This window comes from Bos taurus, chromosome 7 (assembly GCF_002263795.3).
Source record: "Bos taurus isolate L1 Dominette 01449 registration number 42190680 breed Hereford chromosome 7, ARS-UCD2.0, whole genome shotgun sequence".
NCBI lineage: Eukaryota > Metazoa > Chordata > Mammalia > Artiodactyla > Bovidae > Bos > Bos taurus.
The window spans coordinates 62094630-62120763 of NC_037334.1; the positions used below are offsets into that span (position 1 = coordinate 62094630).

At 40.3% G+C, this 26134-nt stretch overlaps 1 protein-coding gene across 2 annotated transcripts in view; it reads right to left on the minus strand.

The window, feature by feature from the left end:
- Positions 1–12037, minus strand: part of DCTN4 (dynactin subunit 4) — a 33014-nt gene extending 20977 nt beyond the window's left edge. Inside the window, exons 1-4 of one of the 2 annotated variants that reach the window (XM_005209611.5) lie at positions 11900–12037; positions 9297–9367; positions 6996–7174; positions 2072–2115 (exon numbers count right to left, since the gene is read on the minus strand). In XM_005209611.5, the coding sequence (XP_005209668.1) occupies positions 2072–2115; positions 6996–7174; positions 9297–9367; positions 11900–12034 (429 nt within the window). In that variant the 5' untranslated portion in view covers positions 12035–12037. The remainder of the gene's footprint in view (positions 1–2071; positions 2116–6995; positions 7175–9296; positions 9368–11899) is intronic. The other variant, NM_001191531.1, reaches the window with a different exon arrangement.
- Positions 12038–26134: the final 14097 nt, after the last annotated feature.

The window sequence follows — 26134 nt, forward strand, 5'->3', positions numbered from 1 at the left end:
AAGTATTTGAAACAGCTAACAAGAAGCTTAGGAAATACATCAAGTAAACTGACTAGAGATATAATGAATAGAAAAGACACATTAAAGTGGGCAAGTGTCTCCTCCCAGAAAAGAATCGGTCTTCCTTACATGATCTATTTTCAGAATTGAAATGGAACTTTCAAGTTCAACAACAGAAGAAATGAGCAATGAAAAGGCTTGAAAATTCCATGTTCTCTTTTCACTGCTCTTTTACTTCACTGCTTAATTCCCCTCACAACCAATCCTATTTTCCTGGCATGGCCACGGGACCATCTATTTCCAAGTGTGACATTTCATACTCTATTTTCTCGACTCCAACATATATTTTCATTTCAAAAATATAGTTTAATCATAAAAGACATACAACTGTGAAAAGTTCAAGCAATATAGAAATATAAAGAATAGAAAAGAAAACTTCTCTTTTATGTCTCATGCCCATGTTCATTCTTCTCCTCACCACAGGTATCCACTACTACAGGTTAGAAATCTTTCTTACACACAGGCACAGGTATGATATATTCTGTATACATTAAAAAATGCAGGCATAGACATAGAATTTTTATATGTGCAAAATAAATATAGATCTTTATATTTTTCATATAAGGGGAAAAAAACTTGCTCTTTTAAAACTTTTTTACTTTATGTGTGAATTTTCCACTCAGTACATATATTAATAGATTCACCTCATTCTTTTTAAAGGTTGCATCTTATTAAATGGTACAGGTGTCCTAAAGGTATTTAACCATTTCCTCTGAGAGCACTTAAATGGTCTCCTGATACCCACTCTTGTTCTATCAAGTCAACAGTAATTATCTTTTAGAAACACTTATCTGATCCTGTCAGCTCTTCTGCTTTAAAGGCTTCTCAAATGCCTTAACTTGGTCCACATAGTTCTGCACAGTTTGACTCCAAATCCTTTTCTCTATTCACCTACCGCAACGCTCCACTATGGCACACTTGCCCACTGGTCTACAACTTGCTCCTTCCACTTACAAGCTCTTTGCCTTGGGTGTTCCTCCACCCTAAATTCTTTCCCTTCTCTGCCTGTTGTCCTCAGATCCTAGTGCAATCCTCAGATGTAGACTTATCTAATTCAAATTCCCTACAATAAATGCTCACACGCACAGCTTCTCTCTCCTTCACATTACTTTGAGTTTTTCCTTTACCTGGGGATTAACTGATTTTGTTTTCCCATCAGTCTTAAACTCTGTGAGAGGAAAGGTCATATATTCCTATTGCTCAGCATGGTCCCTGACACACAGAATGGAGCATATGCTTGATAACTGCTTGGTAACTGAATATACATATTTTCGTGCATAAGTACAAGTATTTCTGTATGTCAGAGTCCAGGAAGTAGATACTGCTGAGAGACCAAGAAAACTGTACTAGTTCACACTGACAATAGTATATGAAAAGGTCCAACTGGATACACTCCCATCCAGGATATTTTCAGTATTTCTAATTTTAGCTGAGGTCATAGGTGAATAATTATTAATTATTATTTAATTTCCAGTTTGACTGTACAACTTCATTTCAATCACATTTCACCATCTTTCTAATACTCTGCTTCCGAGGCAACAAAATCAGTCCTAATTTACACGGCAGAGATCAATTCACTGTGAACTATTAAAGGATGTCTACATCATGATTGCTACTGATTTCAAGAGCATCTTCTAAATTAGTGGTGTTTCCAAGACTTAAGATGTTTATATGCTGATATGTTTACATGTTGATGATATGATATTTCTGAGAACAAATGGACCTTTAACTTAGTTCATGGGTATATGGAAAACAGAAACATATTATTTCCTTTTTCCAATTCACAAGCGTACAGAAATAAAATTACTCTTAGGTTTCTCTATTAACTTAAGTCAGGCTGGAAAAAAACTGTCATTATGATTTAGTGTCTTACACGAGAAGCACTTTCTAAGTGTAAAAGACACCAAAACACACACCATGGATTTATAAGCCTAAGCCATATTCACTGATAAAATGGTCTTTTTCCTCATCTTTCCTCATGTCATCCTCTCTCTGATGACCCTTTACTCACCCGTTGCGTGTGAGGATTTTCAGGTTCCTGCCAACCACCACTAGCTGAAAAATAAAGGAATATTAAACAAGGCTTACATAATCTGATTTTATTTTCACAAAAACAGGTCATCTGCAGGCCACAGACTTAAACTTAAAAACATAAAATCACAGAATTTTCAAGAAAGAGTCCTAGAAATTACATAGGCCAGAGTGCTTAGAATTAAATTCTTTCTTTAAATATAATGATGGTGATAATAATAACCACCACTAGGACCACCTCTACAACTAATACATGTATAATTTCTCTGCCAGGTATTTGAAATGTATCAAACTTCATTTTATTCTCATAATAACCCTCTGAGGTAGGGACTTTCATTATTAGTCTCATTTTACAAATGAGGAAATTGAAGCTCAGAGAGTTAAATAACTTGCCCAAAGTCAAGGAGATAGTAAGTAATAAAGCCACAGTTCAAACGCAGGCAGTCTGACTCCAGAGAATTTGCCCTTACCTATAATATTGTGCAATTTCTATGACCTTGGTTTAGAGAAGAGTTTCTTAACATAAGAAACAAAAGCACAAACAAATCATAAAGGAAAAAATTATTCCAGAAAGCTGAAAGTAAAACCGTAACGAATACTTTCAACAAATGGTACTGTAACAATTTACACAAATTTATAAAAAATTAACCTCAACCCTTAACCTCACAACATTTACAAAATTTGCCATGAAATGGTAATAAACTCACACTTAAAAGCTAAAACATAATATTCCTGGAAGAAAACAAAAGTGAAAATCTTAACAACCTTGGGTTAAGCTAAAGTTTCTCCACTAAGACACAAAAGGACAAATTATATATAAAAAAAATTGATAAACTGAACCTCATCAAAATTAAAAATTTGTGTTTTTCAAAAGATGCTGTTGAGAAAATAAAAAGGCAACCCACAGACTGGGAGATAATATCTGTGAAACATATATTCAACAAAGGGCTTGTATCCACAATATAGAACTCTCATAACTCAAAAAAAGATAAAAGCTCAGTTTAAAAACAGGCAAATAGGCAAAAGATTTGTACAAACACTTCACCAAAAAAAATACATAGATGGCAAATAAGCATATTAAGAAAATGCAACTTAAAACCACAATGAAGTATCACTATACTCACTAGAATGGCCAAAATGAAAAAGACCAACAGTACTAATGGTTATTGAGAAAATGGAACTCTCCTCCTTTGCTGGCGAGGACGTGAAACTGTACAGCCTGACTGTACTTAGAGAAACAGTACTCTAACTGTACTTAGAGAAACAGTTTTCAGTCAAGGTAAACAAACACTTAACCCCATGACTCAGCAATTCAATTCCTCGGTAAACACTTGTGAAAAATGAAAATACATATTTACAGTAAAATTTGTAAGCAAATGTTCATAACCAGTTTTATTCATATGAGCCTCAAACTGGAAAAAATTTCAGTGTCTATCCACTCCAGAATGAATAAACAAAATATGGTATACCCATACAATAGAATACAACTCAAAAAAAACCCCAGCAAAAACATGAAAGAATCTCAGAAGCACTATACTAAGAGAAAGAAGCCAGACACAAAAGATTAAAACACTCCAACTATGTAAACTTCTAAAAAAGGCAAAATTACAGTGAAAGAAAGCAAATTAGTTGTAGTCAAGGGCCAGGAGGTGCGGGGAAGGAACTGACTGGGGCATGAGAAAACTTTTTTGGGGTGACAGAAATATTCTATATCACTACTGTGGAGGTGGCTATGTGGCTATACATATTTGTCCAAAATCAAAGCATTCTACACTTAAAATTGCTGAGTTTCATTATATGTAAATTATATCTCAATAAAGCTAAGCCAAAAAAGGGAAAAAAAGTAGGAAGTGCCATTTCACAACCATGAATTTGGAAAAACTTGAAAGAAGTCAACAGTACCAAGAGCTGCCAAGGATGTGGAGCAGTGAATAGTTCACTCATATATTTGTGGGAGCAAAAATTGGTAAACACGTTTTGGAGAGCTAATGATGTACACATCTTACAACCAGCAATTTTACTTTAAGTTATGCAGAGAAATCCTTGCTCCTGTGACAGGAAACACATGTAAGAATGATTCTAACAGCACTGTTGTTAGAGGCAAAAAATTGAAAGCAACCTAAACGTCCATTCGGAAGAGACTAAAGAAGTAAACTGTGGTTAAGCCAGGCATGAATCACTGACCATCACTACCATCACACCACAAACAAACTGGATAGAGAGAAGTTGTAGCAGGATACATAAAACAAGGTTCTGTTTGTTTCAAGTTGAGAAACACACTTGCTAATAGCTACATATGTTATGTGGAGAACTGCAAAAATATGTAAAGAACTGATGAAAACATGAATTCAAGACTGATGACCATCTCTCTCTAGGAAACAGAAGGCAGATGGAATGGGAGGAAGGTTATACTGGGCTGACACTGTTTTAGTTCTGTTTAATTTCTTAAGCTGAGTGGTAAGTTGATGAATGTGTATTATTTTTACAAAAATAATTTTTTTCCCAAATAAAAACGACTCCTGTTGAAGGTGATACTGTAACTCCTTGCAGGAAATGGCAGCAGTACCAACCTTTAGTACAATATTTATATTTTAAAAGCTGTTTTACTTAGGGCAAACATGAAAAATAATTATGTGAAAAAAATGTTTCAGTAATTAGAAAAATCTTAAGTTTTACCTAATTGCATTTTTAGAACTGCTGATTGATTCTAAACACAAATTTGAGAGCCATTATGATCTCATTATAAGTTTTTGCACATTACTGACACAAAGGCTTACTTATAAATAAACAAATAGTTGTAACTAAAGTGGTTTCAGGGCTTCTCAGATACCAATGACATCATGGAAGAAATGAAATTATTTGTACTTCTTAAGAGCTCCGAGTATTCAATTATCACTGTCAAGATACCCTTACAGAAGCTAGATTTCTAGAAATAAGCACAGGCTTTAAATTCTAAAAAATAAATTATCCAATCCTAATGGTTTATAGTTCAAAAAGTATCAAAAAAAGACTTACGGAGTAACAAACTGAGAAATCTATTTGGATTTCTAGGTTTTGTTTAATCTGATAAAAACAAACAAAATACAAACATGGAAAAAATATACTTGAATTCACTGAACTAAGTGCCACTTTGAGGTTGTTTTTTACGTTTAACTTAAATTCATAAACAAATTTAAACAATTTACTTGCTACACTGACATTAAGACACAAATATTTACTGACAATCTAAAAAGATGGTACAGAAACTTTCCAATATAAATATCATATTTCAGGAAATACCTACCCGCCAACAAACACTTTAAGAAACTTGTTTGTTAAATTTTTGTTTTTGAAGAATGTTTTATCAATATAATGTATGAAATTAGGAAAACAACCAAGAGCTCAGGCTTTCTACACCAAAGCGCAAACTCGAGAAAATCAAGAATGAAGTTTTAAGAACAGAGTTGAATCTGAAAGAACTTCACCCATTTTTACTACCAAGTTATATAAGAAACTATAGGAAATTTTTACCTAATGTCCATCTTTATTTGAGTTACATCAAGTAACATAGTAGCTTTTTAATTGGCTTCCTCATGTATTAGTAAGCTGACTATTTTTCAAACTTTAAACATCTTGTATTGGGGTACAGCCGACTAACAGTGCTGTGGCAGTTTCAGGTGAACAGCGAAGTGACTCAGCCATACATACACAGGGACTCATCCTCCTCCAAACCTCCCTCTTATCCAGGCTAGCACGTAACACTGAGTTCCATGTGCTATACAACAGGTCCTTCTTGGTAAGCTGACATTTTTAATGAAAACCTAAAAATGGTAATTTTTAGTAAGTCTAAAAAATTTTTAGAAACTTAATGAAATTTCAGAAAGAAAAAAGACAATGGAGAGTTAGCAGTGCTACTGTTTATATAAAAAACAAATAGCAACTCAAGATTCTGAACTGACTGTAATAAAGAGTGTGTCTCTGTTATTAACCATGGAGTACAGAAAATGAAAAAATAAAGGAAGTTTCCTAGTAAAGATTAAGTGCAACCTCTGCTTTGAAACACAAAAATGATGGAAAGGTAATTAACATTTTAGACTGTCTTTAGGTCCAAACACACATAACTTTTCTGTATCACTTATGATATATATAGATGTCTCTTTAAGCATGTGTTTGAATGTTCCAGGACATGGAATTTTTGGGGAAAAGAATAAAAGCAATTTAAAAGTTTAATAAATGTCAAACTGCTATCTTAGGTGGTAGCAGACAAACGATTTTCCTATATTTCTGTCATACTACCAGATTTTAAAAATTTTGCCAAATTAATGGATTAAGTTTTAATATGCATTTTCCTGATTACTAGTAAAACTGAAACATATCCTTTTGCATATTTATTGACTTAAAAGAAATCATCTCACCAAGTTGTGTGCAAAAAAATAAATTCCAATGATTTCTGCACATTCTGGTTATTGAACATTTTTATTTCCATTTCTGAGGCTGCTGTTCATATTGATAATTTTTTTTTTTCTCTTGGGTAGCTTCCCTATTGATTTATAAGGGTTCCTTATTTTTGGTTATTTATCTGTAGTCTGTTAAATATGATATACGATTGGCCACTTTAATCTTTTAAGTTTGTTCATGGTGTATTTCACCATCAGCAGCAATTATTTTTTATGAAGAACATTAATCTTTTGATTGTAAAAAAACATGTCAGATATATAAATGCTATTTTACCAACCTTAAGAATACCCAGTTTCCAATGAAATATCATGGTCATAAATATGAGAATTTGGGAACATAGAAGATTTAGTGGCAAAATACTCTGAATTTATCACCTACCTCCCAACAAGTAACAGAATTCATGATTTGTGTGCAATTACAACTCTGCTGATTTCACAAAATCTCATGCTGAAGTCCACCTCACTCACCCACAGATTTATCTGCCATGCCCACATCTCTAGATGTCCAGCGACAAAATCCACAGGCCAAATAGTAGGCTTTCTTCATGGTGGTCTTGGCTGGGTCATCTGGAAGCTGTGTAGAGATGCTTGTTGCCCGAGTGGAGAGGGTGTGCATACAGCCAGGACAGTCAAAGCAGTTGGCACATCTAGAATACAACAAACAACCACTGATTCATTCAACAAATATTTACCAAGCATCTACTACGTCAAGACATTGTTCTGTATGTCAGGAATTTAAGAGAGAAATATAAGGGTGGCTCCCAAACAAAAAGAAATCAAAAAGTACTCTGTAGAGACTTTTATAAACTGTTTTAAAATTTCAAAAACATTACATGCTAATTATTTTTTAAAACGTGCCATCATCACCAAAGTTCCTGATAACTACAGCATGACCCAAGCCTATTTCACAGAGGGAATCACTGTTAGCAGTCTGGAGTTAACTTTTAGACTCTTCTTATGCTCGCACAGACCACAAAGATTCTGTGGACAAAGAAACGTCACAGCTTATGACTTTAGACAGGAGAGACCAATTGAACAATGGAAAACTGAGAGCCAACAATTCAATAAGCTGTGAAATTGGGTTTGGAAAATAACTGCTTGTTTGCTGTGCCAGAGAGCTGAAACAGAAACCAAATAATGCTACCAAGGTGAAATGGTTCAGAAGGGTGGCATTTTCAGGGCTTTCTGCTCTCTTCAGGCATTACTTTTCCTAGTGAACCAGTCAACATTCCCCTACAGTGGCCCCCATGCCTTTTTGTTTTTCTAGTAGAAAGTTTTCTACTTTTCTACCATCTGAGATGATCAAGACTGTACCTTCAGTCATAGACTTGCTCTAAAGTTCCATAACTCCAATTTTCTGTGATATTTTGCTACTGGACAATATTCTCAAGTAAGAATAATAATAGTACCTACCTTAAAGGGATACTTTGAGGATTAAATGATAAAACTAAGGTATGGATGGCATACAAAGCTGGTTTATATGGACCTGTTTCTCCAGGACAGGAAGGACAAATAGTGGTTTATACCCATGGAGGTACAAGGTGTGACTGGTTGCAAAGGACTTCCATACCATGCTAAAAACCAAAATGGCACCAGTAACAATGAGCATATCTACTACTCAGATCTTGATTTTTAATACCAATCTCTAGTAAAAGGCACAAGGGCTCCTTGGAGAAATGGCTCTGGGACAGAAAATATAGGTAAGCCTGGGGTAAGTAGGAAATTTCTCAAACAACTGAATAACGCTTCACTCCCCCTCAATGCCATAAAATGATGGGGGTACGCCAAAGGGAGACAGAAGTCTACTAAAAGAGGGTTATAATGGCCAAAGCTGGAACAACCTGAGTTAAAAAAAAACAGTAGTATTGGAGTATAACCTGAAGTATACAAAAATATTCACAAGTCCACACTGCTTTAAGTAAATGATTAAATAAATAAAAAAGAAAAAAGAGAAAAATCTTCCATGTAAAAGAATTCCAAATAATTCATGGAGATAGCTCTTATGGAAGGGAAGCATAGCTCGCTACTAGTTAAATGTGGGCTGTATTAGTACATTTCCTTCCCGAGTATGGTATGGAAAACGAAAAGGGGATTTAAAAAAAGGTAACTTTACATCAGAATAATCTGACAAACAATAGCTCAAGCCAAGTAATCAAGGTTAACATCTACAGTGAAAAGTCATATTGGTGGTATACACCCCTGATATGATGTGGTGAGAGATACACTTTACCTATGTGATCCTCGTCCCCATAACACATTCTCTCAGATGATGACAAAAGCATCAGACAACTTCCAATCAAGGGACATTCTACAAAATATCTTACCAGTACTCCTCAAAACCAAGGAAAGTCTAACAGAACTTCACAGCAAGAGGGGCCTAAAGAGATATGACTATTAAATACAATGTGGGTATCCTGAATAGGATCCTAGAACAAAAAAATGAGATTAGGAGAAAAATTGAGGAAATCTAAATTTAATAATAATGCTACCAATAATATTCATCAATTGAGACAAATAATACCATACTAATATATGACATTTACAACAGGGGAGACACGGTGAGGATTAAAGGGAATTCTCTGTATCATCTTCACAATACTCTTAAGTCCAAAACTGTTATAAAATACAATTTACTTTTTTTTAAATGCAAGAGTCACCTTTGGCAAAAAAAATGATGCTGAAAAAAGAAAAACAGCTAATTTCATGTGTTTTCTTACCAGCTATTAAAACATAGCTGTGGAAAATAGGAAAAATGGATCCCAGTCTTACCTGTTCTTTTTTAGTTTGGCTTCAGCCGATGGCATATTTTCTAAACAACTGGGACAATAATGGGAGTCCACCTAGAATGAAACAAGAAATCAAAAAATCATCTTGGCTTGTGTATATACCTGTAACAAATAGTGAAATTTAAAATAAATTATTCTGCAGCAGCAGGTAGAGACCATCGTTGTGGCAAAGAACTTGGACTGTTTCCAGCATAGGGTTTATTCTTATAAAAATCACCTGTTTTTTTCTTAACCTCTGAATTTCCTGAAATCCTTTTATTTTTCTTTTCTGAATTTTCCTATTCCCTTTCACCAGGGTTTTATGTATTAGACATGTTAAACTATGTTTATGTTAAAGAAGACTCTATGATAATCTAAATAGATTAACACATAATCCAATTTATGAAGCTGTGATCAAATATCCTTTTATCTAATCTAGCTTTATGGGACTGCAATAACTGGACTGCACTTTAATAGTTAAGAGAGATTTTAAAAGTTCTCTAGTTACTGATATATTTATTACATGTTCACTGAAGAAAAGCATAAACTAACAGTTACAAAGTCACCTATAGCCAACCAACTAGAGATTTTTAAATGGCAAATTAAACTACTACGTTAACAAGATAGTCTTATTGTATTTAGCTCGAAAACATAGTATAAAAATTAAATTCACTGATGAAGTTGCTGCTCAAATAGTCACCAGGAACACAAATACAGTACTGTTAACTTATATTTGCACTTACTTATCATAAAAGGCAAAATGTAATTCATTTCTTTTTGTTCCTTTCTGAATTATGCTCCTCCCTTCAAGTGCAGCTCCAATTTTAGGCTCCCCATTAGAACTTTCTGGACTGCTTCAGCCCTCATTGGCATCATCCTTCCCCAAACCCTAATGGCTTCTGTTTCACAGGTGCACACCAGTCCATAAAAGATACAGTCACAGACTGAATGTCCTAGCTGATGGTGTCCTTACAGATTATGAAAACTAGCTCCCTACTGATCACCAAATGAGAATCTAATCAGTAAATTCTGGAGGTGAAGCTGGACAGGGAGGCATCATAGAGACAAAGGACCTGCCAAAGGGATAAGCATACAAAGTGCTAATAGAGAAAAACAAATGCTGTATATAATACAGCATTGATTTTTCTTTTTCCCTTGTGTTATTTAACTGCTTTTTCTGACTATTCTGAATAGTATGAAAAATATTCTCAATAAAATTGTAATTAATAATGTGTAAAATGGCTTATAGTATAGGACATATTCTCATAAGCATTTTTAACAGTCCAGGGATCCTGACTGAAGTCCACTGAATCAGGCTGCTTGGTTTCAAATCCTGGTCCTTCCTTCCTTCCTCAAATTTCTGGCTGTGTGACATAATGCAAACATTATGTGTGTTTCTTTAACTGTGAAGTACAAGAGTCATCAGTCACTTCTGTCCTGTCCGACCCTTTGCGACCCCTGGGCTGTAACCCACCAGGCTCCTCTGTCCATGGGATTCTCCAGGTAAGAATACTTAAGTCGGTTGTCATGCCCTCCGCTAAGAGGATCTTCCCCATCCGGGTATCGAACTAGCGTCTCCTGCACTGCAGGCGGATTCTTTACAGACTGAGCCACCATGAAACCCCTTATAACGGTAAAGTGGTTTTTTAAAAAAGGTATTTATTCTGTTGGTTTGTAGAATGATTAAAGAAGATTACGTAAAGCACATGGCATACAGAAAGTACTGAATAAGCAGAAACTATGTATTATTAATACTAATGAGCTTTTCCTTCAGGAGCCTGCAAGTAACTCAAGAGCAGGATTTATGTCTTAACCCGTCTTTTAATCCCCAAAGCTTACTGAATGAACACGTGCCAAGTGCTGCAGACGTTTTGGGGCTTTGTTATTCGTTGATGATTTTTCCCTCCCCAGGGTGGGGTCTTCTACATTCTGAGCAATCCCACCTCCAAAGCCCACTTGTATCAGTAAAGGACAGGAATGTACCCCCAGGAGGAGCGCCATAAATATAATACTTTGAGCTTCTTAAACAAGAGATCCGATTCTAAACGCTTTTCTCTCAGCTCACTCCATCCCAACCCTCTTCTCTGCAGCAGGCCGTGGGCTGGGCCAGGAAACAGAACAAGGCAGTCAGAAGGCGGGGTTTCTGCCCAAGGAGGGACAGGCAGAACTTCCAGGATAGGAGGCGCTTGGATGAGAACGACCGCAGACTTTCCCACTACCTCAATCAATCCTGGGAAGACCGTATCTCGCCCCTCAAGGGGCCTTAACTAAGCACCCCCACATCTTTCCCCCCCACAACCTGCCCAATTACCAAACCCCCTAGCAGATGGCCAGGGTCCCCAAAGTCTAGTTTGTCCAATCAGAAGACGCGCTGGAACAGAAAGGCCGCTCAGCCCCACCCAAGGCCGCTCCTCCTTTCCAAGTGACAAATTATAAGCAAATTAAATCACAGACAAAACTGAGTGACGGAAGACAAAGCCAATCAGCATGCTACGAAAATGACTACCCACCTCCAACTGCCAGAACTTCCCCGCTAGTCGCGGTGACTAGGGGGAACGCCTCCCCCATCCCCCAACACACACACTCTTCACGGGACGACTGCATTACCTCGTGAGACACACATTCCAGCGACCGCAGATCGCTACAATAGCGGCAGAAGTAAAGCTGCGACAGCGGGGCCCGAACCTTCTTTTCTCCCTGGACTAGATAGAGAACCCGCTCCGATTGCAGCAAGGACGCCATCTTGTGGGGGAGGAGTCAACGACGCTCCCGTCGCATCACGTGACCCGAGGGCCGGCGTTTTCCTAGCTTCCTTCCTTACGTATGTCAACGTAGACTTTGACGTAAGCTTTCCGAGCAAGTGGGGCTTTGCGCAGGACGAAAGTCAAAATGCGCATGCTCAGCTGGGATACCAGCTTTCTCCCCCAGGTTGGGGCCTGTCCTCCCAACTTCGGCTCCCCAAGCTCGTCCCCCTCCGGCATTTTTGTGAGTGTCAACCGCCCGGACGGAGCTCAGACCGTTGTTTTGCTAGATGTGGAATCGCAGATCAAATCCAGACAGACTCAGTACTGTTCTTTCCTTCATTTCTAACAGGAAGGTTGCTCTTTTATTTACAACTCTCCCGCTCTCACTTTCCAAACAAATCTCCAGAAGTTAGATGGAGGGTTTCTGAGACAGAGTTTCTTAGAAACTAGAAACTTAAGAGTGCACACCAGCACTTCCCCTCCGACAATCTTACTATTGACCTATAGGAAACTTTCACAGATACTATCTCTTTTGTAGTTCTTAGCTCAAGCTCTTGCATGCAGAAGCTGTATCTCATTTCCTGGTTTTCCATATTTAGCATTAGAACCAAGTCTATATTGTGGATGTTAATGAAGCAATGAAATCAATGAATAGTGTTGCTAGGTGTCATTTACATTTTTCCAGTGCATGCATTAAGGCTTAGGCATGTAAAATGACCACTTACAGCTAGGCTGGCAGAGACTGGAGCCCATGTTACCTGCTTCAGTTTATGGCTTTTCTCTTTGTACTAGAATTGAAAGTGAAAGTCACTCAGTAGGGTCCAGCTCTTTGCAACCCCATGGACTATACCCATGAAATTCTCCAGGCCAGAATACTGGAATGGGTAGCCTTTTCCTTCTCCAGGGGATCTTCCCAATCCAGGGATTGAACCCAGATCTCCTGCATTGCAGGTGGATTCTTTACCAGCTAAGCCACAAGGGAAGCCCAGTGTATTACTATCTGTCTGATATTAGAGTTGGTGACTGAGAAGAAATAGAACTGAACAGTAATAATAGTTAACGTTTATTGAGCACTTACTGAATGCAGGACACTGTGTCAAAACTACGTAGTCTCATTTAATTTTCACCAGAACTCCAGAAGGCAGGTGCTATCATTATTTTTATCTCACAATGCAGGACAGTGAGATCCCAGTGCTCTTCTCTTCTCCCTGGAAAGCCTGGCCATAACTGGGGCAGACTGAGATTCCTCTGCTCTGTGACTAGTAGTCACCAGTAGCAGAATCCCTAATGCATAGGGTAGTTACCAGCCTGGGCCCTGAGAAGCAGCAAGGCCCAGGCACTGGCATGGGAGGCAGGCACTGGGAACAGAAGGGGAAAGTGAGTCACAGGAGGATACCCGGCTTGATTTCTGAGGCTCACAGGGCCAGCCTGCGTCAGTGGTGCTGGCAGGTTTTTACCAAAACAGACAACAGCCACAGGTTGGAGTTTGCTGATGCGTGCTATTGCTTCCTGGTGTAGTAGACCGGGTAACTGACAATTATCATATACTAGAAAGATCCTAGTTCAATCCTTGTAACTTTCAAATAGAGAAAATGAAGTCCTGAGAGTCAAAGGAACATGCCCCAGGGTTTCTCACTCCTGGTAAAGTAGTATTCTGTGTTCTGATTCCACAAATGCAGTTCCTTGCACACTATGTCAGTTCATTCATATTTACAGTTGAGTAGGAAACCAGTTGCTGTCCTAAAAAGAGAAGAAAGAGAAAAAAGTGGAACATTAATGAATAGCCTACTCATTTTTGCCCTGGAAGTTTGCTGGGATTGCATCATTCCCATTTGGGACACATGAGTTTCACATCTCTAGAATGCTCTCTGCTTGGCTTCAACAGGAATTTCCCAAGCATACCTCAAGCCTAACCAAGGCTTGTCCCCTTCCCCCCACTTCCTCTGCTTGGTGGACTAACCATTTCAGTTCAGTTCAGTCACTCAGTCACGCCTGACTCTTTGTGACCCCATGGACTGCAGCATTCCAGGCTTCCCTGTCCATCACCAACTCCCAGATCTTGCTCTAACTCATGTCCATTGAGTTGGTGATGCCATCCTACCTTCTCATCCTCTGTCATCCCTTTCCCCTCCTGCCTTCAGTCTGTCCCAGCATCAGGGTCGTTTCCAAGGAGTCAGTTCTTTGCATCAGGTGGCCAAAGTATTGGAGTTTCAGTTTCAGCATCAGTCCTTCCAGTGAATATTCAGGACTGATTTCCTTTAGGATTGACTGGTTTGATCTCTTTGCAGTCCAAGGGACTCTCAAGAGTCGTCTCCAGCACCACACAAAAGCATCAATTCTTCAGCGCTAAGCTTTCTTTATAGTCCAACTCTCACAGCCATACGTGACTGCTGGGAAAACCATAACTTTGACTATTTGGACCTTTATCAGTAAAGTAATCTTCCTGCTTTTTAATATGATGTCTAGGTTTGTCATAGCTTTTCTTCCAAGGAGCCGGTGTCTTTTAATTCCGTGGCTGCAGTCACCATCTGCAGTGATTTTGGAGCCCAAGAAAATAAAGTCTGTCACTATTTCCATTGTTTCCCCATCTATTTACCATGAAGTGATGGAACCAGATGCCATGATCTTAGTTTTTTGAATGCTGAGTTTTAAGCCAGCTTTTTCACTCTCCTCTTTCACACTCATTAAGAGGCTTTTTAGGTCCTCTTCACTTTCTGCCATAAGGGTGGTATCATCTGCATATCTGAGGCTATTGATATTTCTCCCTGCAATCTCGATTCCAGCTTGTGCTTCATCCAGCCCAGCATTTCGCATGATGTACTCTGCATAGAAGTTAAATAAGCAGGGTGACAATATACAGCCTTAATGTACCTCTTTCCCCATTTGGAACCAGTCCATTGTTCTATGTCTGGTTCTAACTGTTGCTTCTTGACCTGCATACAGATTTCTCAGGAGGCAGGTAAGGTGGTCTGGTATTCCTGTCTCTCAGAAGTAGGTGTTTTTCTGGAATTCTCTCACTTTTTCTTTGATCCAACGGATGTTGGCAATTTGATCTCTGGTTCTTCTGCCTTTTCTAAATCTAGCTTGAACATCTGGAATTTCTCAGTTCACATACTGTTGAAGCCTAGCTTACAGAATGTTGAGCATTACTTTGCTAGTGTGTGAGATGAGTGCAATTGTGCAGTAGTTTGAACATTCTTTGGCATTGCCTCTCTTTGGGATTGGTATGAAAATCCACCTTTTCCAGTCCTGCAGCCACTGCTGAGTTTTCCAAATTTCCGAATGCTACTCTGTGGCAGCAGGGAACACTTCCTCTGTGCTCTGGTGAGGATACAGGGAGCTGAGATGGCATCCTCTTTTGGCTAAAGTTTGCAGAGGTGACTTCAGGTTAAACACTGCAGCCATTGCCCAGTTGCTGCTGGTGCTGAAGGCAGACTGCAGGCCCCTCAGGTGCTGGCTCATAAGAGATACTTCATGGCCATGCACTCTCTGTGCCACTGATCCCTTACTCCCGCTTGTTTGTCCACTCACCCCTGAGAACTCGAAACTGACACAAGAAGTTCATAGCTCTCAGTGAGAGTGAGATAAGGGCACAGTCATGGAACTACAGAGCCAAAAGTGACCTTCCGTTCAGTTCAGTTCAGTTCAGTTGCTCAGTTATGTCCGACTCTTTGCAACCCCGTGAGTTGCAGCATGCCAGGCCTCCCTGTCCATCACCAACTCCTAGAGTTCACTCAAACTCACGTCCATCGAGTCAGTGATGCCATCCAGCCATCTCATCCTCTGTCATCCCCTTCTCCTCCTGCCCCCAATCCCTCCCAGCATCAGAGTCTTTTCTAATGAATCAGCTCTTCACATGAGGTGACCAAAGTACTGGAGTTTCAGCTTTAGCATCATTCCTTCCAAAGAACACCCAGGACTGATCTCCTTTAGAATGGACTGGTTGGATCTCCTTGCAGTCCAAGGGACTCTCAAGAGTCTTCTCCAACACCACAGTTCAAAAGCATCAATTCTTCGGCGCTCAGCTTTCTTCACAGTCCAACTCTCACATCCATACATGACTACTGGAAAAACCATAGCCTTGACTAGACGGACCTTTGTTGGCAAAGTAACGTCTCTGCTTTTGAATATGCTATCTAGGTTGGTCATAACTTTTCTTCCAAGGAGTAAGCGTCTTTTAATTTCATGGCTGCAATCACCATCTGCCTTGATTTTGGAGCCCCAAAAAATAAAGTCTGACACTATTTCCACTGTTTCCCCATCTATTTCCCATGAATTGATGGGACCAGATGCTGTGACCTTAGTTTTCTGAACGTGGTCCACTGGAGAAGGGAATGGCAAACCACTTCAGTATTCTTGCCTTGAGAACCCCATGAACAGTATGAAAAGGCAAAATGATAGGATACTGAAAGAGGAACTGCCCAGGTCAGTAGGTGCCCAATATGCTACTGGAGATCAGTGGAGAAATAACTCCAGAAAGAATAAAGGGATGGAGCCAAAGCAAAAACAATACCCAGTTTTGGATGTGACTGGTGATAGAAGCAAGATCTGATGCTGTAAAGAGCAATATTGCATAGGAACCTGGAATGTTAGGTCCATGAATCAAGGCAAATTGGAAGTCGTCAAACAGGAGATGGCAAGAGTGAACGTCGACATTCTAGGAATCAGCGAACTAAAACGGACTGGAATGGTCCATTATAGTTCCATTATATCTACTACTGTGGGCAGGAATGACCATTATATCTACTACTGTGGGCAGGAATCTCTTAGAAGAAATGGAGTAGCCGTCATGGTCAACAAAAGTGTCCGAAATGCAGTACTTGGACACAATCTCAAAAACGACAGAATGATCTGTTTGTTTCCAAGGCAAACCATTCACTATCTCAGTAATCCAAGTCTATGCCCCAACCAGTAATGCTGAAGAAGCTGAAGTTGAATGATTCTATGAAGACCTTCAAGACCTTTTGGAACTAACACCCAAAAAAGATGTCCTTTTCATTATAGGGGACTGGAATGCAAAAGTAGGAAGTCAAGAAACACCTGGAGTAACAGGCAATTTGGCCTTGGAATATGGAATGAAGCAGGGCAAAGGCTAATAGAATTTTGCCAAGAGAACGCACTGGTCATAGCAAACACCGTCTTCCAACAACACAAGAGAAAACTCTACACATGACATCACCAGATGGTCAACACCAAAATCAGATTGATTATATTCTTTGGAGCCAAAGATGGAGAAGCTCTATACAGTCAGCAAAAACAAGACCAGGAGCTGACTGTGGCTCAGATCATGAACTCCTTATTGCCAAATTCAGACTTAAAATTGAAGAAAGTAGGGGAAACCACTAGACCATTCAGGTATGACCGAAATCAAATCCCTTATGATTTTACAGTGGAAGTGAGAAATAGATTTAAGGGACTAGATCTGATAGAGTGCCTGATGAACTATGGACAGAGCTTTGTGACATTGTACAGGAGACAGGGATCAAGACCATCCCCATGGAAAAGAAATGCAAAAAAGCAAAATGGCTGTCTAGGGAAGCCTTACAAATAGCTGTGAAAAGAAGTGAAGTGAAAAGCAAAGGAGAAAAGGAAAGTGACCTTAGAGATTAATTAATCCTCTCCCCCTATTTTCAAGATGGAGAGCTGAAGCCCAGAGAAGGGAAGAGATCCACCCCAGATTCCCAAAGGACGTTAGAGGTGAAGCTAGGGCTCAAATGCAGATCCCTGTTTCAACTTTATACCCTTTCCACATTTAGCTGGACTTCCATCTCTCTACAGTTCACCTTCCAACCCTAAAGCTTGCTTCTAGGAGACTGCCAGTGTATTGCTTGAATTGAATAAAAGAGAATTGAAAATTAGATTCCAGCCTAAATCAGTAATACAATCTTCAACTATCTGAAACCCCTAAATTAAAAAAAAAAAATTTTTTTTTTTTTTTTTGGTCTTTAAGTAACTTCTTTAAGAAGGTAAAGGAAGAAAGAGGAGAAGGAGGCTGGTCACAATTTTAAATAGGGTGGTCAGGGTTGGGCTCGTGAGAAGGTAAGATGGGAGCGAAGATTTGAAGGAGGTGGGGAGTGGACCAGGTGGCCATCTGGGGAAAGAGGTTTCCAAGCAGTCTGAGCAAAGTTTCTAAGGCCTAATTGAGGAACAGCAGGGAGGCAGCGGGGCTGAGAAGGAGTGAGCAAGGGGGAGAGGTATAGGGGTGCAGCTCACGTAGGACCTTGAAGGCATTTTAATGACGTTGGATTTTGCTTTGAAAGATGTAGGGGGCCAGTACAGAATTTCAAACAGAGCAGTGATATGATCTAAAGTACATTTAACAAGTGTCACTCTGGATGCTGTTTTGGGAATGGACTTCAGAGGAACAAGGATAGAAGCGGGGGTTCAGTCTGGAGATTACTGCAGTGACCCAAGCAACAGGCAACAGTGTTATGGACCAGGGATTCTGACTATATTTTGAAGTAGAGCTCACAGGATTTCCTGATGCCAAACTCTGGAAAGACGTGTATAGAGAATGGCATATGAAGGGTAGTTTGGAGTCTCATCAGAGATGTCCTTGTTGGGCTGGGGGAAAATCCATTTCATGGTTTGGCCAAACTCAGCTGCTGGGAGATTATTTCCTCAGAAATTATCAAGACTCTCTGTTTCTTGTGCCAGAGATCAAAACAAAAAAGCATCACGGAAAGGATTAGACAGTTTTATGTTTAAAGGAAGCGGATGAAGCTAGTTTGTTTGGTCTCTAGTTAACTGTGTTCCAAGTCACAAAATACGATGATTGCCACACAGGAAAGCATATTTCACAAGAGGCCCAGAGAAGGAGCCAGCCCATTACCAAACTCATGAATCAGATCTTTAGAGCTGCAGCTCAGGCTGAGAATGGGAAGCTGGTGTGGGAGCACCCAACCCATTAGCAATGGTGCCAAGAGCTCTTCCAAACAAGTTTTGCCCTTCATCGTGCAAGTAAAGTGTGTTGAAAGTTAAAGCGACATGACAGAACATGATAAATTGCTACCTAAGCATTTGTTCTGAGGCCACAGGGTTTAGCCCAGTCTCTTCATTTACAAGTGAGAAAATAGTTCCAGAGGGAGGAAGAGTTTGTCTGAAGTTACACGCATCTCCGGCTTACTCAGTGAACACTGAGCTGCTTTCCTTTATTATGTTTGGATGATTGGGATCTCCAGGCTTTCCCACCCTCTCTCTCATCTGTGCCTCTTGAGTGCCTCTTACAGCTCATTTCTGGGAAGCTCTTTTAGACTTTTGAGCTGTTGCTTTGCATCAGAGACTCTTTCTGCCCTCCCAGGGAAGCTCAATGGGATATTCTGTTACTTTTGACTACCTGTAGAAGCCAGCCTGCAGCTTGTCCTTCAGTGGTATTATACCCTTGTATATCCCCTTCCTCCCTGTACCAGGTTTGGTCTGTGCGACCAACAGCATACAACAAAACTGGCGGTCACACTTGTGAGATTACATTATGAAATTTCTATGCCGGTGCCCTCTTGCTGGGTACAGTGCTCTCTTATCTCTTGTTTGGGATAAGCAAGCTGCTGTTTTGTGAGCAGCCCTATGAAGAGGCTTGTGTGGTAAGGAACTGAAGCCTCTGCCAAGAGCCAGTGAGGAGCAAGGCCTGCCAACAACTAGTGTGTGAGCTTGGAAGTGGATTCTCCTGTTCTAGTCAAGTATTGAGATGACTACAAACCCAGCCGATAGCCTGACTGCAGTCTCCTGAGAGACCCTGAGTTAGAACGGCCTATCTAAGCAGCTCCTGGACTTCTGACACTCAAAACTGTGAGATAATAAATGGTTGTTTTAAGCTGCTAATTTTTTTTTTTTGAGATGGGGTTCACTATCAATTTTATTTTGACTCTTTCATTTTTGAAAAATGTAAATGTTAAGTTTTGTTCACATGAATAGGTAGGAAAAAATGAAGTTTTTCTCACAGCACTGTCACACAATTCTTTATGTACCAAAAATTGCTTTCCTCTGAGTTGTGTACCAAAAATTCCATCATGATCCTCAGAAATTAATTTTCATGATTCATTAACTGACAATTCCATTAGTCACTTAAGCAATTTTGTTGAAAGCAAAGAATTAGCAACCACTTGTGTTGCAAAAGTTCCTGTAAGGCAGAGATTGGAGTCATTCATTTTTCTGTATCAACACCCTTGTTTTGGCTGGCCCAGTTTTTTAGTGCTCAGAGGTTTCTGCCCCCTGGGGCAATGCACCAAGTTCAGCCACATTGGGGGTAAAGGGGAAAGAGGATTGTGTTTCTTCTATAAAATGAGAGAAGGGCTGTTGAGAAAGAGGAGATGGGGAAGGAGAACCTACCTGTCAGAAACTCAGGTACGTCATTTAAAGAAGTCAGTTCAGTTCGATTCAGTCATTCAGTCATGTCTGACTCTGCGACCCCGTGGACTGCAGCACACCAGGCTTCCCTATCCATCACCAACTCCCAGAGCTTGCTCTAACTCATATCCATTGAGTCAGTGATGCCATTCAACCATCTCGTCCTCTGTCATCCCCTTCTCCTCCTGCCTTCAATCTTTCCTAGCATCGGGGTCTTTTCCAATGAGTCAGTTCTTTGCATCAGGTGGCCAAAGTATTGGAGCTTCAGCTTCAGCATCAGTCTTTCCAATGAATATTCATGACTGATTTCCTTTAGGATTGACTGGTTTGATCTCCTTGCTGTCCAAGGGACTCTCAAGAGTCTTCTTCAACACCACAGTTCAAAAGCATCAATTCTTTGGTAGTCAGCTTTCCTTATGGTCCAACGCTCACATCCATACATGACTAATGGAAAAACCATAGCTTTGATTATTTGGACCTTTGTTGGTAAAGTAATGTTTCTGCTTTTTAATATGCTGTCTAGGGTAGGAATTCAAGAGTCTAGAAATTGTTTTCTTTACAACTGAATGTGCCAAAGGACTCGTGACAACTCTTCATGTTGCCATGAAGAACATACATACATATCTATCACAATTTTCTCATCCTTTCCTTCATGGCTGGATACTTGTTTTGGCTACTGTAAATAATGCTGTAATGAACACAGGGGTGCAGATCTCTTTTCAAGTTAGTGCCTTCTTTTTCTTCTGATAAGCTGCTACATTTACAGATACTTTGTCACACAGGAATAGATAACATAACCAGCTTCCTTTCCCACTACAACAGTTAGTCTTTTTTGCACTGCGACTTGTTCCATCTCTGTCCTGTCCACCATCCTTGTCTCATCACCTTGTGCCTTCACATGTATCCTCATCACAAACACTCCTGAGGTCAAACTCAGACCTCATCAAACCTGCTAGACTACACGTGGTACCAGTTGGAGCAGATTGTGGACTTAACTTGAAATTTGAGAAAAGCTGAATAAAGCAACTACTTGCAAAAGTGTGAGTAGGGCAGAAGGTAAGGAATATTGTAGTACCCCAGGGCTAGTAGAGGTAGGCAGCTGTTTACAGCCTGATGCCTGATGAAATAAGGTGAGGGAGCACTAGTTGGCACCTCGAGACAGAGAGAACTCTGTGAAGAAGGCCCCCTGACAGGAGTTGGACCTGTCGGTCCAGGACCCAGCCAGGCATTGACATGCCAGCTGGGAGGGTAGAATGCAAAACACCTCAGTTCCTGCTGGTGCTTCTCTCTCAGCTAAATCCAGCAGGAAGACATCAGGGAAACCTATGTTAGTTTGGCTTCCCTTAGAAAACTATGCAATAAAGGCATAAGTAAAAGTCATTCATTTGAGAGGTTCAGGGAAAACTAGTAGAGAAGGGAGGAAGTGACGCAGGGAAGAGAAAGTAGCCAGGAAGTCTGTGTTATACTAAACCAACTATCAGAGTGGGTGCCTGGAGCTGAGTCCCACAGAGCAACTCAGGGAAACAACATAAATGCATGCCTCATAAGGGTCTCATCATTTCTGCTGTTACAGAACTTCACCAAAGGGTGAGGGAGTGGGGGTGTTTATACCTCTAAAGTCTTTGGTTGAGAGCTGTTCCTGGGGATGACTATTAATTCCTGGGTATGTATAGAATGCCAGGCCAGCAGATTGGCCTTGTGTGGTTCTGGGAAAAGCCCTCAGACACAAAGATGCAGATACAGTAGCAGTTGGAAGTCTGCAGAGAACGGAAGAGGGTGAAGTCTGAAGGTTTTGGGCAGGGCATCAACAGGGTCTGCCACAGGGCCCAGTGATGTGGGCTGGATGCAGTAGAGACGCCCCTCCGCATATACAACACAGAGTGGAGAAGTGTGTGAAGGGTGAGTCTGGAGGGACAAATAAAACTTACATGCATATCTAAAGTAACTAGGTAATCACTTTGCTGACAAAGATCCATGTAGTCAAAACTATGGTCTTTCCAGTAGTCATGTACAGATGTGAGAGCCAGACTGTAAAAAAGACTTGAGCACTGAAGAATTGCCGCTTTCGAACTGTGGTGTTGGAGAAGACTCTTGAGAGTCCCTTGGACAGCAAGGAGATCAAACCAGTCAATCCTAAAGGAAATCAACCCTGCACAGTCACTGGAAGGACTAATGCTGAAGCTGAAGCTCCAATACTTTGGCCACCTGATGCAAAGAACTGACTCATTGGAAAAGACCCTGTTGCTGGGAAAGATTGAAGGCAGGAGGAGAAGGGGATGACAGGGGGTGAGATGGTTGGATGGCATCACCGATTCAATGGACATGAGTTAGAGCAAACTCTGGGAGATGGTGAAGGATAGGGAAGCCTGGCATGCTGCAGTCCATGGGTCTCAAAGAGTCAGACACGACTGAGTGATTGACCAACAACAGTATTTACCAATACTCTGTAAAATTTAGTAGCACTGTTTGCTTTCAAAACTGCTTTTTCTTTTGAGTCTCACAATTACTTCCTCTATCACTGCACTTCCTCTATCTTGCATCTAGTGCTCTGATTGTGCATTAACCATGGCAGGAATTACTCCAGTACATGCAGCAGAAAACAGAGGCACAGAGAGGACTTAACTCAGTAAAAGTCAGCTTGGTGCAGGGCATTTAGAATCAGTTCTGCCACTTAGTGGCTGGGTTATCTTAGATAAGTGAACTTATCCTCTTTGGGAGGTTAAGTTAATAACATTGAGGGTACTGACATTTTCACAACAGAATTGTTGCAAGGAATAAGTGGTATAATGCATGTAGAATCCTAGCTACATGGTATGTGCTCTTAAAGGAATGTTTTTTAAGTAAGTAATCTTTTTTGAAGAAAAAAAAAAAGGCAAAGGCTTTTATTACATATATTTTTCTTGAGCTCATAGTTTACTTCAAAAATTAGTTCAACTGGACTGAGATATTTTCCAGTAATAGGCATTCTCTTCTCTCTCAGCTACATGACTGTGTGATAATTGAACATCCTGGAATTAAGCCATGAGAATTGATTCAAATAATAACCACATTAATGAGACCACATGACCGCCACTCCACTTGAAAGCTATAAAACAGAAACTTTCATTTCCTTTTCTTTATTCCTGTACTCTCAGAAGCCTGTTTTATCTCAAATTCCACATATTTGGAGAGAGTTATTTCATTTTACCTTCTTGCCTAATCATTAGTTCAGAAAGTTCTTTCAGCTGCAGTTAAAAAAAAAAAAAGTTGTCAATTAAAAAATGCCTGTATCTAGTTTTCAGACTAAAAGCATATTTCTTTTCAGAATTAGCAAGCAAGTGGGGCTTCCCCAGAGTAAGAAGGCATTTTGCCCAAGGGTCTGTAGAGCACAAAGACCTTGAGAATTTTTCCAGGGGAAAGGGAAGCAGAGGAGCACAGTGATCAGAGGAATCCTTGTGCCCACAGCCTGAACTCTCTGGAAAGAATTGAGCTGTCTGGGGGCCTGTAAAGAGGGAGTTTATGTCTGAGCCAGGCCACAACCATACCTGGAATGAGATGAATCACCCCGCATGCATATGCTTTTAACTCAAAACTGTGGTCATCTTATGATCCGTGAGTCTTAGCTTTAAAGGGATTTTGGAATAAGTGTCTTAAAAGAATACCTAATTTATCTCCCCCCCCCACTTTTGGGGTCAAAAGACCCGGAGAGGGGTAGGGACTCACTGAAGATCACTTTGTAAGCTAGTTAGAGCCAGCAGAAGAAGCCAGAATACAGTATGATTTAGTGGCAGTTTTATGCCCATTACTTTGTGTCCATGGGGCACTCACTTCCCTCCAACTCCCCAACTTTCCACCATTCCAACGGAATCCTCTATTTGTGTACCTCCAATGTAGGGAGCTCATGACACCCCAAGAAAGCTCATTCTGTTCCATTTTCAGACAGCTCGAAAAGAATTCTTCTTTAGAGTGAACTAAGAACTGCTTCTCCTTGGCTGACATTCTGGGTCTAGGCTGGCCCTCAAGGTGGTTCTCTCTGTCCCAGTGTACCTTAGAGCTTTGCTCAGAGTCCACATGGCCTCCAAGAACCCCCCATCTCTGCATCCTGGTTTCTTATAATCCTGTATTTTTTGGACTGCTTTAGAAGCTGAGAGGAATTTTATATTCTCAGTTCAGTTCAGTCACTCAGTCATGTCCAACTCTTTGCAACCCCACAGACTGGAGCACACCAGGCTTCCCTGTTCATCACCAACTCTCGGAGTTTACTCAAACTCCTATCCGTCGTGTCAGTGATGTCATCCAACCATCTCATCCTGTGTCGTCTCCTTCTCCTCCTGCCTCCAGTCTTTCCCAGCATCAGTTTCTCATTTCCAATGAGTCAGTTCTTCACATCAGGTGGCCACAGTATTGGAGTTTCAGCTTCAGCATCAGTCCTTCCAATGAGTATTCAGGACTGATTTCCTTTAGGATTGACAGGTTGGATCTCCTTGCAGTCCAAGGGACTCTCCAGAGTCTTCTCCAACACCACAGTTCAAAAGCATCAATTCTTCAGCACTCAGCTTTCTTTATAGTCCAACTGTCACATCCATATATGACTACTGGAAAAACCATAGCTTTGACTAGACAGACCTTTGTTGGTAAAGTACATACAGAATTACCTAGTTAAGGTTTCCTTGAGACTGGACGGCTAGAAGTAAACACAAATGTGATGGCTAATTTTCTGCATCAGCTGGGCAATAGTACCTAGATACTTGGGCAAACACTTCTTGGTGTTGCTATGAAGGTATTTTTTTAGATGAGATTGCTAATTTAATAAGTAGACTTTAGTAAAGCAGATTATCATCCATAATGTGAGTGGGCCTCCTGCAATCAGTTGAAGGCCTTAAGAAAAAGACTGTCCACCTCTGAAGAAGTGGAAATTCTGCCAACCACACTTCCTCTGGGCCTCCAGCCTGCTATTCTACCCTAAAGATTTTGAAGTTTTCAGCCTCCACAATCATATGAGCCAATTCCTTAAAATAAATCAACCTGTTTCCCCCCATCTATCTTTATCACACACACACAATTGGTTCTGTTTCTTTGGATAACCCTGACTAACATATGTTTTCAAGTGTAGGACTTTGCCTTTAGGCAGAACTTCAGACCTCTCAGCATCCTTCAGTCATTCATTCAACAGAGAGAACATTATTCTGAACCAAGTGCTGGTGATAGAAAGGAAAATATTGCAAAGACAGTTCTGAACTTAGGGCCTTGATAAACTCATGGCTCAGAACGTAAAGCATCTGGCTGCAATGTGGGAGACCCAGGTTTGATCCCTGGGTTGGTGAGATCCCCTGGAGAGGGAAATGGCAATCTACTCCAGTACTCTTGCCTGGAAAATCCCATGGATGGAGGAGCCTGGTAGGCTACAGTCCATGGGGTTGCAAAGAGTCGGACACGACTAAGCGACTTCACTTACCTTACCTTAAACTTATACTCTGACCAAAATCATAGTGCAGAGTGTCAGAATGATACAATGCAATCAGGATAGTCCTGAGTTCCTGTCCAGCTTTGACAATTGCCAGCTGGTGTCCTTGGGGAGTCACTCACCCTCCCTGAGCTTCAGTTTAGTTTCCTCATCTGTAACAGGAGGGAATTGGATTAGATGATTGTTAATTTTCCCTTTGATTTTATATATTCAGTGTCCCAGTTTATTGAAAATTCAGGAAAGGAAGAACTGTAAATAGTATCAGGCAACCAATGGGATGACAAAGAATGCTGAAATAAGACTGATAAAACT